General features: G+C 41.5%; 1 protein-coding gene across 2 annotated transcripts in view; it reads left to right on the top strand.

Annotated features, from left to right (window-relative positions):
- Window positions 1-12535, top strand: part of GRM7 (glutamate metabotropic receptor 7) — a 420893-nt gene that overhangs the window by 329785 nt on the left and 78573 nt on the right. For both annotated transcript variants that reach the window (XM_081852489.1, XM_081852490.1), the window contains exon 8: window positions 2034-2969. In XM_081852489.1, coding sequence (XP_081708615.1) covers window positions 2034-2969 — 936 coding nt within the window. The remainder of the gene's footprint in view (window positions 1-2033; window positions 2970-12535) is intronic.

The following is a 12535-nucleotide window of genomic DNA, read 5'->3' as shown; positions in this document are numbered from 1 at the left end:
ATTTCTCTTTTTTTGGTCTGTCATCAATCTCTATCATTCAAAATGTGTAGCGGCCTCAATAAATGGCGCTTGAGGGACCACAGAGCGAGAAACCACTCTGGAAATAGAGAAGTGTGTTTTGGCTGAAACTGCCCTGAATTTCTACCAGCAGGTCTATCTAGCAAGTATTGCTAACTCTAACTGACAGGAACTCTAATGGGTCTAAATAAGTCTTCCTTTCCTAGCACTGCTACCTGAACTTGAGATAACTTTTTCAACTTCAGTGACCCTGCAATCTTGAACCCACAAAATATATGCTCTGTTACTGAGGAATTACCAGGCTATCTCATATATTAACACACACACACACACACACACACACACACAACATACACACATACAACCACAACCACACACCAGGTACACATTATTTATTTTAATTTGTTAAAAGTCTGTGACATCCATTTGATTTCCCAATTTCACTTTGCTGGTTTTGTCAATGGCTTCTGTAACAGGTTAAGGTAAGGTACCCCTGACCGTTAGGTCCAGTCATGGACGACTCTGGGGTTGCGCGCTCATCTCGCTCTATAGGCCGAGGGAGCCGGCATTTGTCTACAGACAGCTTTCCAGGTCATGTGGCCAGCATGACTAAGCCGCTTCTGGCAAACCAGAGCAGCACACAGAAACGGCGTTTACCTTCCCGCCAGAGCGGTACCTATTTATCTACTTGCACTTTGATGTGCTTTCAAACTGCTAGGTGGGCAGGAGCTGGGACCAAACAACGGGAGCTCACCCCGTTGAGTGGATTTGAACCACTGACCTTCTGATCGGCAAGTCCTAGGCTCTGTGGTTTAGACCACAGAGCCACCCGCGTCCTTCTGTAATGGGTAGTTTTTCCATAATTAAGTTTCTTGCCAGAAGCAACAAAACGATTAGCTTTTGGAGGCTACTAATTTAGAGGTATGATGAAGGGCATTCTTGCTAGACAAAAAGAAAAGGAGAGGAAAGGAAAAGAGCATCCATAATTTTCCATGGATTTCTATTTCAGTTTTGGCATCTTGTATTGGTACTCCATTATATTGATTAGTTTCAAATAGTGACTGCTAATAGAGAAATGTTTCTGAATATGAAATTACATTTTTTCACCAGCTGCATGTATCCAAAAGCCCCAGACCAGGTTACTTTTTATTAGATGGGTCATGTGGCAGATCTATGTTGCACCAAAGAGGGGTTCATGTGAACTTTTGTGTGTTGAAACATGTGTGAAGGAATCACTTGCATTGGCTAGGCCTTCTGCCTGCCAGTGGGGTGGGTGTGTTCACCATGTTCTGCGGAAGCTGCAAATGTCTCTTTAATTTAAACTAAAGGGATGGAGACCCCTTTATTCTAAACTTTACAGCTGTTTCTCCCTTACACTGCCTCTGGACTTCGATTGAAGGGGGCACATTAGCACTGGAGAGCATGGCCATTCACTGCATTGGTGTGTGAAAACCCATTTAGCTTAAACTTTAGACACAGCTTTTGCAGATTGCAGATGCCTAAATCAAATTCAGACTTCAGTGTTCATTAAACTATTTCCAGTTTTAAGAAATCTCTATGACTTACAAGGTTGTAAGAAGTTATTCATGGCTAGATGAGCATTTACTGTGTTGCAAAGGAAACGAGAGAGAGAATGCCCAAATATTTCAGCTGATAAAACAAACTTCATCATTTCAACAATCCTGGATCCTACATGCAATTATTTCCTATATCATCTCCCTAATAACCTTTATATCATTTGCTTATTATTTGCTTCTTGTGTGAAATTTTAATTCTATTTTCTCTTTCTCAGCAACAGCCCTCATTTACTTGGTGGTGGATTAACATGGCTACATCCGTTTTACCCAAATATATGTACAGAATTTAATCTGCACAGATCAAATTTTAGCAGAAAATGGATTGTTTCCATGATGCCATCTGTGCACACATTCGTTTTCCTTTGTGGTTACTAAGGGCTGCTTGATAACTACTTCCAGATAACCAGTCCTATTTACTTTGCATTCTTTTACCCATAGATGGATGAAATGCAGTGGGGCAAAGGAACAAAGAAGGTCCCTACTTCGGTCTGCAGCCTTCCCTGTAAACCGGGAGAACGAAAGAGGATTATTAAAGGGATGAGCTGCTGTTGGCAATGTGAGCTATGCGATGGATACCAATACCAGTCTGACGAAGTAACCTGCAAGATCTGCTCCTACAGTCAACGGCCAAATGAGAATCGTACAGGATGCAGCCCTATCCCTATTGTGAAGCTGGAGTGGCATTCCCCGTGGGCGGTCATCCCGGTCTTCTTGGCCATGCTTGGAATTATTGCCACCATTTTTGTTATGGCAACCTTCATTCGATACAACGACACCCCCATTGTGCGGGCTTCTGGAAGGGAACTCAGCTATGTTCTATTGACAGGAATATTTCTGTGTTATATCATCACATTCTTGATGATTGCCAAGCCAGATGTTGCCGTGTGCTCCTTCCGACGTATCTTCTTAGGATTGGGGATGTGCATAAGTTACGCAGCTCTGTTGACTAAAACAAACCGCATCTACCGCATATTTGAACAGGGCAAAAAATCAGTGACAGCACCCCGGCTTATTAGTCCAACGTCACAACTAGCAATTACTTCAAGTTTGATATCAGTACAGCTTCTTGGGGTTTTTATTTGGTTTGCAGTTGACCCACCAAACAGTATAATAGATTATGATGAGCATAAGCCTATGGAACCAGATCAAGCCAGAGGAGTCCTCAAATGTGACATTACGGATCTACAAATCATATGTTCTTTGGGGTATAGCATTCTCCTCATGGTTACATGTACTGTCTATGCTATCAAGACTCGGGGTGTCCCGGAGAATTTTAATGAAGCCAAACCCATTGGATTCACTATGTACACGACTTGTATAGTATGGCTTGCCTTTATTCCAATATTTTTTTGCACTTCCCATGCAGCTGAAAAGGTAGGTGAAAATCAAGTAATTCATGGGATGATTTTTCCTATAAATTATATATGGAAGTTTTTATTTAAACGTGCTTTTGGAAATGGGCTAAATGGCTTGGCAAAAATGGTTCCTTACAGCTACAGCAATACACAATGTATTTGCCTCCCCCTTCCTGCAGCTAGTTTGTAAGTCATTTGTTTGATGAAGTGGCAGATGATGGTCAGTAAGAATCAGCTGATCCATCGGTTCCTTCTGTTTGAGCTGAACCTTTTTTTTAACATGGATAGAACGTTACTATTTTAATGGGAGGGACAGCTCATTGCTTTGATTACAGGTTATAAAGTCAGCATCTATTAAAAATAGTTTTATGTCCTAATCTGCATTTTGGGAATTCAGAACCACGGGGCGCAAAGGATCGCTGAGATGCGTTTCTCAAACTAGGTATTGTGGTGCAATCCTGTTAACATGAATAGACTATACCCAGTGGTAAGTATATAAAAGACTGCAGCTTCTGTCGTGGAAAATATGGCTACAATTTCTAAATATGAAGGTTCAGTGTTGCCATAACCAAGCTGGTTTTTTTACTTGTACACATTGCAGCGTGGAGCCTACTTGTGTAGGTTCCCTGTGCAATTGGAAATCTTGTAAGATCAGAGTTATAAATTGTGCAGGGAGCCTACAAAAATAGAGAAGGATCTCCACTGCAGAAGTTTAATCCTCAGAAGGTGGAAGGCTGCAGCGACAGTGATGCAAAGGAAGGGAGTTGTTGCTTGAAGAGTACTGTAGACTTAAACATATGCATGAATCTCTAATTGACTTTATTGTGCCTTAGTGGAAGGAGATTCCACAACTTCCTTGGAAATACATTTTGCATTATAACTCTTTTGGGTTTTGCTTCCAATATTGTATCCACTTTCTAAAATGTATTTCTTCAATTTAGTTAGGAGGATGTCTTCTGAATTGGTGACAAAAGTTTTCCTAACGTCAGGGTACATTATATCCACAGTAGTCCTTCTTGTCCATTATACCCATTTCCACATCAAAGAAAAAAATTTGGGTTGGTTGGTATGATTTGTTGTTAACAAATGCATTTTGACTGCTAGGAGTATATATACTTGCATAACAGACTTGTCATCCAAACAAGTTTTGCTCAGTGCTTTTGTACTTGCCTATTATTATAACCATTTCTCAGACAAAACTAGATTGTATGCTTCTTCTTCTTTTTAATTTTAAAATTTAATTTCCTTCTGCCTACAGAATTTGGGATCTGAAGCAATCATTGTCAGCAGACCATGTTTTGTAATCAGACTATATACGGGGTGTATATATATATATATATATGCAGGTTTTGGTGTCCTCGGGTGTCTTCCCGTGTAAAAGTTGGGGTGTCTAGGCGACGTTTCGACGAGGTCTCACTCGTCATCTTCAGGCTGGTGCTTTCGGCTTCTTGTTACTGGAACAGAGCAGGATCTCAGTGTTTGAGTTCCTATAAATACTGTAGAGGGGGTGTGGTGTATAGCCTCCAATGTTCTGGGCAGAGAGGAAGTTCCCAGGCTAGTGTGCCTTTTCTTCTTTTGTTCCTTAATTACTTGAGAGATATCTTGAGTGATTTCTTGAGTGATATCCTGAGTACCACTTAGGTGGGTCATTAGGTGTGGATTAGTTGCTAAAGTCTTTGTGTCTTGACCTCTTGAACTTTGTGAAGAGTTTTCCTGAGAAGATGGCTGTACTGTACTTAGTTGTGCTCTGGCTTGGCTTCGTGTATAGGGGCGAGCTGTGGTTTTGTGGCTTGTGTCAGCCAGATCTGTGTAGGGATTGCAGGGGGGTGCAGCATCCGGAGGTGCCACCATGGATTGGCTACTGGATGGTGTCTGTAATTCATCTGTGGAGAGGGTCTGGGTTTGGGTCTGGTGTGGTTGATTGGTGTTGGCGTTCTGTGTGCCTCTGGATCTGGTGTCAGTTTTTGTGGGGAGGGCTAATTTCCAGATGTCTGGCAAGCGGGATGTGTCGTCACGCTTGTTCATGTTGTGAGGGTGTTTCTCTATCTCGATGGCTTCCATGATTATTCTCTTGTGGTGATGTTCCGTGTTAAAGAGCAATTTGGAATCTGCAAAATTAATTTCGTGTCCTGTTTCTTTCATGTGTTGGAAAAGAGAGGAAGTTTTTTCTTCTTTTTTGACGGCATTCTTGTGTTCTGCGATACGTGCATTTATTCGTCTGTTTGTTTGTCCAATGTACGTGGCTGGGCAGACTTTGCAGGGTATTTCATAGATCCCTTGGTTTTCCAACTGGATTTTATCCTTGGGGTTTCTGAGGATATTGGCTATTTTTTGGTTGGTGCAAAAGGCTGTTTTGATATTGTGTTTATGGAGGATTTTGCTAATTTTATCTGTAGTGCCCTTGATATAAGGAAGGAGGGCCATGCCATTGTTTTCTTCTGTGTCTTGGTTTTTGGGGGGTGTTTCCTTTTGGATTAGCTTCGTAATCCTGTTTTGCTGGTATCCATTGGCAATTAACACGTTTGAGAATAATCATGGAAGCCATCGAGATAGAGAAACACCCTCACAACATGAACAAGCGTGACGACACATCCCGCTTGCCAGACATCTGGAAATTAGCCCTCCCCACAAAAACTGACACCAGATCCAGAGGCACACAGAACGCCAACACCAATCAACCACACCAGACCCAAACCCAGACCCTCTCCACAGATGAATTACAGACACCATCCAGTAGCCAATCCATGGTGGCACCTCCGGATGCTGCACCCCCCTGCAATCCCTACACAGATCTGGCTGACACAAGCCACAAAACCACAGCTCGCCCCTATACACGAAGCCAAGCCAGAGCACAACTAAGTACAGTACAGCCATCTTCTCATGAAAACTCTTCACAAAGTTCAAGAGGTCAAGACACAAAGACTTTAGCAACTAATCCACACCTAATGACCCACCTAAGTGGTACTCAGGATATCACTCAAGAAATCACTCAAGATATCTCTCAAGTAATTAAGGAACAAAAGAAGAAAAGGCACACTAGCCTGGGAACTTCCTCTCTGCCCAGAACATTGGAGGCTATACACCACACCCCCTCTACAGTATTTATAGGAACTCAAACACTGAGATCCTGCTCTGTTCCAGTAACAAGAAGCCGAAAGCACCAGCCTGAAGATGACGAGTGAGACCTCGTCGAAACGTCGCCTAGACACCCCAACTTTTACACGGGAAGACACCCGAGGACACCAAAACCTGCATTCCTGTACCCGTGAAAATCTACGAAAGCATATATATATATATATATATATACACACACACACACACACACACACACGCGCGCACTGGTGGAGGAAGAGGAGTGCAGGGGGAGTGCACCACTCCCAGCAGCGCTATCCTGGTGGGGTGCCATTGCGGCTGCCCCCCCCCCGCCCGCGCTAGGTGCCACGCCCCTGCAGGTGGCGTGCCCTGCCCCCAGGATGCCTTGCCACGCCCCTGTGGGCGGTGTGCCACTCCTCCGGGACACGTGCCAGCCCCACCCCACCTGCTCTCCACCACCCAGTGCCGGAGTATGAAGCTCCGCCACTGTCTCTACGGAGACTGTTATCACTTAGCTTAGTAAGTGACATTGCACATATGTATAACAAAGCAGGGTACAGTGTAATTCATTGATCTCACCTGTTAGAAGGCCATGTGCAGGTAACATTTGCAAGTCCTATTCCATTTACAGCAGTGGACTAACCAGCTAATTATTCATAAAATCAAAGCTGATTCTGTGACCAGGCAACAATTTACCAAACTAGATGTGATGTCTAGAGTTTCGTGAATGGAACTATCATAATTTCTAATATTGGGAAATAAACTGCATTAAGATAATAGTATTGCTAGGCCTTTGAATGTTTCTCCTTGTAGCATTTTCCTCATTCAAATCCCTTCTGAATGCATTTTGAAATGTTCAAGTACATGTGCATTGGGTTGTGGTCCCTATATATTGATTTAGGTTTTCCTATAATACTGGAATGGATAACATCTAGCTTTACTAGTTCTTACAACATTTACATGCTGAAAAATGGCATTATATTATAGACTATAACAAGGGACTGTAATGATGCCTTGGAATAAAATTAAACTATACGAAAATGTGAAGGGAACAAGAGCTATTGATGGTTTAATGGTAACATTTCTGGAGGCTTTGTTATATTAAAGAAGTTTTTAATATTAGAAAATATTCAGGAACTTAAATCAGAAGCAATAAAAATTGATATTTTTATTTATTTATTTTATAAATATGACCAGCACATTTTAATGTGACTAAGAAATAGGGATTTATATATTAAAATGTGCACATTCTGATTTTAGAACAAGCACATTGTGTGTGGCCAGCATTAACCCCAATTATACACATATAATTATTTAGCCTAATCACTGTCTTGCAATTAAAAATTAGTTTTCAGCAGAATCTTTTCTGTGCTAACATGATGGGAAGAGATATATACTGTGGTGAGGGAATTGGGTTTGTAATGGAGGGAGAAAATGTTTGGGAAAGAACTGCAGGTGTCCTTACAACCCTCCCTTCTTGTTCGGACTTTTGAAACCCCTTGGAACTATGAGGAAAGGAAATATTTAAAAAGAAGAATATAGATGCTGTTGTGATATTGTGGAGACACAGGAGTTCAAGTAACTTTCTGCCCTCCTATGATTTATTTAGTTAAAATTATTTCTATCACACTTTGTGGTTAACATACAAAGCAATTTTAAAAATAAAAATAATACAAACCAACATAAGAGTGTAGCCGATTAAAAGCTGAAGGTAACATATTTGCTTATTTCAGAGACTATTAGGTAAAGCCATTTACCATAAGCAAGGCTGGATTTAGGTTTGATGGGGCCCTAAGCTACTGAAGGTAATGGGGCCCTTTATATGTCCAGCTGTCCTTTGTCAACAACAAATTGTCGCTGTTTTTTGTGTTGAATATATGCTATATGGTCATTTATGGACCTAATGGGTATCTAAAGCTATTTGCACATGTTGCCGTGCAACCAGTCCATGCAGAATGTAGGCACCCTATATAGTATATAGAAATGAGCAAACCAGTGATATTTTAGGGAGCAGGCTAGCAGCTGGGGCCCATTACTTAGCCTACGCAACACAAAAAACTGTTGCTGTATGTAGGTTTTATTTTATTTTTTATCTTATATTTTGGAAATGTACATGCAGTTTTTTTCCCTTTAGATTTTTTAGGGGGCCCCAAAGAGAGTGGGGCCCGAAGCCATAGCTTGTTTAGCTTATATGTAAATGTGGCACTGACCATAAGCTGCAGTGTTAAATTAGACTACCTTGTGATTTTGTATACAGCCTTCTTACAGTCTGTGAAGAGTCATCATAGGGGAGAATTTACTGGATGAAATGCTTTCAGAAAGTGAAATACAGGGTCATTACCACTTTCCACGCCCCTGAAATAGTTTCTGCCACAGCCACAATGGCAGTAGCGCAGGCATCCATTAGATTTTTGCTGTGAACTCACCTGAGGAAGAACCCCATCATGGCTAGCTAGCAGAAGCAGGAAAGGCACCATTGGCAATTACAGGCAGCCCTGTGAGCAGACACAGGTGGAAGCCACAGGCAGGCAGACCCATGGATGGCAGATGGGAGAAAAGAAAGACACCCACTGTTGCTCCCGGTCTACCATCTGAACCATGTGACGCATGTGCCCAGGGCCAGATTTAGGTTTGATGAGGCCCTAAGCTACTGAAGGTATTGGGTCCCTTTATATGTCCAGCTGTCCTTTGTCAACAACAAATTGTCGCTGTTTTTTGTGTTGAATATATGCTATATGGTAATATATGGACCTAATAGGTATCTAAAGCCATTTGCACAGAACAAAATATGTATTTTACCAAAGTAATTGTTGAACTGAAATGCAATTAAGAAGAAGTATATTAATAGTGAAATACAATTAAGTAGAGGCATATTAATAGTGAAATAATTATTAAACTCTAACTTAAAATGATTTTTTATTCATAACAAACTTAATAATGCAAACACATTGGCATTTGACAATAACAAAAGTTTAATTTTATTTGTTTTTTATCTTATATTTTGGAAATGCAAATCCAGTTGTTTTTTTCCTTTAATTTTTTTGGGGGGCCCCAAGATAGTGGGCCCCTAAGTTATAGCTTGTTTAGTTTATACGTAAATCCGGGCACTGCATGTGCCCATGCTACTGCCTTACCAACAATTAGCACATCAGCTCATCTGAAGGCATTCTTCTTATAGAGATCAATCCCTTAACAGATCTTATTGTGCTAGCTTTCTTCCTTATGAGAACGATGACTTCCTTGTAATTGAACTGTGAACAGCTGAATCAAAGTCTTTCTCCACAGCAATGGGGAGTTCAGAATAGCTGACATCCCCGACTCACCATTCGCTGTCCAACTAAACACCGTGGTGCAGCACAGCTTATTAACCTCTCCCTTTGGCAGCGAGTGTTGTACAAATGAAATGCTAGTGATAATGCTGCCAATATAATTGGCCTGGACAACAAAACTGTTTTAAATTCTCCCCAGATCTGTGGCTACCTTGATCAGGAGCAAAGGCAGCCTCCGAGAAGTGTTAGACCAATTATAGAAGCTATAGGTTTATACTAGGATCAATACAAAGTGGCACTTGAAAAGAGCAAAAACAGCCCCTGTAAGGTCAAGCCAAGCACAGCTAAATCAATAAGCCAAATTGAATCAAAATATTAGAATAGCAAATTGAGACGATAAGGAGTTGAGTGAGTCAAGCAAGTTCTCTAGCAAATTATTCATGTGACTGACACACAAAGCATATAATTATTCTCTGAAAGCTGCTCCCTTTTCCAACAAATGCCTTTCTAATTCTTACTGTATTTTTGTTCTTAGTTTTTTAAGCCAGTATACATTGTCATCAAATGCTTGGGGCTGTTTCACACATAACACTTACGTATTAGAAAAGGAGTAATATGTCCGTATATAGTACTTGCCGATCAGAGGGTCGGCGGTTCGAATCCCTGGGACGGGGTGAGCTCCCGTTGCTCGGTCCCTGCTCCTGCCAACCTAGCAGTTTGAAAGCACCTCAAAGTACAAGTAGATAAATAGGTACAGCTCCGGCGGGAAGGTAAACAGCATTTCCGTGCGCTGCTCTGGTTCACCAGAAGCGGCTTAGTCATGCTGGCCACATGACCCGGAAGCTGAACGCTGGCTCCCTCGGCCAATAAAGTGAGATGAGCAACCCCAGAGTCGGCCACGACTGGACCTAATGGTCAGGGGTCCCTTTACCTTTACCTTTATATCATCTGTATAGCATTATGCGATACCCATGCCTGTGCATATTTTGTTACATGAGCACATACTAGAAAGTCACATTCACAATGATCCACATGGATTTGTTTATGCTTTTCCCTACACAGAGTTTATTTATGTGCAAAGCTCATTAGCGAATGCTCAAGTGTTCCTTGGCAAAGCAGGCATTGTTGAAACTGGAGGTAGACAGTTATAAATATCCCACAACACCGGTCTGGGGGCCAAATTATATTTCATTAAATGCAAGATCAGAATTAATATGCCTGTTTGATGGGTTGCTGTTGGGTAAACAACAACTGCTGTCAAGGCTGGGATATGTGAAGAGCGGGGTTAAACATCCCTTCGTGTGCCACGGTCCTAAGGAAAATCCCCCTCACACCACTATAGCAGTTGCCTTTCCACAGCAAACAGAAGCTTCAGGAGGGTGATTTTCATTGAAATGGCAGAGCGTAGATCAAGGGTTAACTCTCCTCCTTACCCACATGTTGTGCTCCCCCACAGCTGTTATTTAACAACAGCAAACTAGAAAAGTTAGCCATAGTCACAAATATACCCTAAGGGAAATTTTGGCCCTGAGAAAACAAAGCTCTTTGCAGAGACAATGTGAAAGTGCTTATCATACCAGAACAAACTCTCCTTGAGGCTAATGTGTGTCTTCAATCATGTATTTTTCTAAGCATCCATTAAAGAAATTCATGTTTAGGTTGGGTTTTGAGGATGTGTGGGAGGATCAAGTGCTTTTGTTGTCAGAAGTGCATTCTGCAAGGTTTTTACTATTGCATATGAACCCAAGCCATCCATTCTATCTAGCAGTATTGCCCTCATGGAAGGTGGCTAGAATTATGATCTTGGAACTTATCAATATTTTTCAGCATGCTGAAATGATGTCAAGGCACTCTTTGAGATGTCTGTGTCTGTAAAGCTGTAGGCAAGGTGCTCTAGCAATTTAAAAAAAAAAAATCAGAATTTTTTTAAAGTGTATGGATAGAGCAAGAGAAACAGTAAGTATGCATGCATGCAGTGAAGAGTAGCATGGTTAGGAGCTGGCATTGATCACTGTGTTCCCACAGAAGCTGTGTCCATCATCACTCAGCCTGACTTCCTCTCCTGAGTTGCTCTTCCTGTGCTCAAGCATCCAATAGAAGAATATCTCACTGCATCTAGCTGCAAAGTCTAATTGGGGATATATTTAGGTTTCTTTGAACTTTTATAAACTATCATTATTATCTGAAAGGCATTAGTAATCTCTTAACGTTGATTCTGAGTATGCTTAGTGGGGAAAGTGTGAGGAATATAAGCAGCTAATTCATTGCCTCTAGACAAACCTTTGCTTTCATGTCCCAGTTGCAGAGGCCTCTGTCACATCCTCCCATTCCATGTATCTTTACTAGCAGGAAATGTGAAGCCATTAATCGCATTTGCTGTTGAATCCAACTACCCTCTCTTCTTTGGTGACATTTTTTTTTTTTAATGTTCTTTTCATTCAAATCAGTGGGAGAATGAGAATGTGCCAGGTCCATTTGGCAAGATGAATGAACACACACATTTACTGAAAGTGTGGAAAAGGCAAAGTAAACAATGGGTGGGTGTCCTGTGTCAGCATTTCCTCCTCCCATGTGCTATTCTGGGGGTTCTCCCAACTGCCTTGGGTGAATTTTGGGAGCATGGGGAGAGTAGCGGAGGACACCATTGTGGAAGCTGAAGGCCTTGTGCAGAGCTTGTGCCGACGGGACTCGTTTGGTTCACCCTACACAATGTAATTCTCAGGCACATAAAAAAAGCTGTATTTAGTAATTTCACATTTGCAAAATATTACTGTACCTACTGTGCATTTAGGGGGGTGAGGCGCTATTCCCTGTTTGGTTGTCCTGCGAAATATTGCTTGACTGTTGAGGCTAATTTGTGTTTCACCAGGAAAGTGAATGTGTGCCATATCAACAAATGCTTGATGTAGTAGTTGCTATAGCAACAATATTATTCCTGGGTGTCAGTGTCCCAAGCCTTCCAGGGAACCATTTGTCAAGGTTGCTAAACTATAATACAGAGCTTTCAACTGTCCCATGCTTCCTCTGCTCTCTCCCCACTTTACTCCCCAAAATATAAGGTTATGTTTAGTTGTACAGCTCTACAAAAATGTGAAGATACTTTGAAATCTCATAGTGAAGGTGATTTTGTCCAGTTTATGTAGGATTCATTGACTAGAAAATTATGACTTGTAATGTGGTCAGATTCTCACTAGTGATAATAGGGTTATTGTTTTACTTGCGT

The sequence above is a fragment of the Podarcis erhardii genome (genome assembly GCF_964252035.2).
Source record: "Podarcis erhardii genome assembly, chromosome: 2".
NCBI lineage: Eukaryota > Metazoa > Chordata > Lepidosauria > Squamata > Lacertidae > Podarcis > Podarcis erhardii.
The sequence above is the reverse complement of the archived record's forward strand: the minus strand, read 5'-3'. Positions and strand labels throughout refer to the sequence as shown.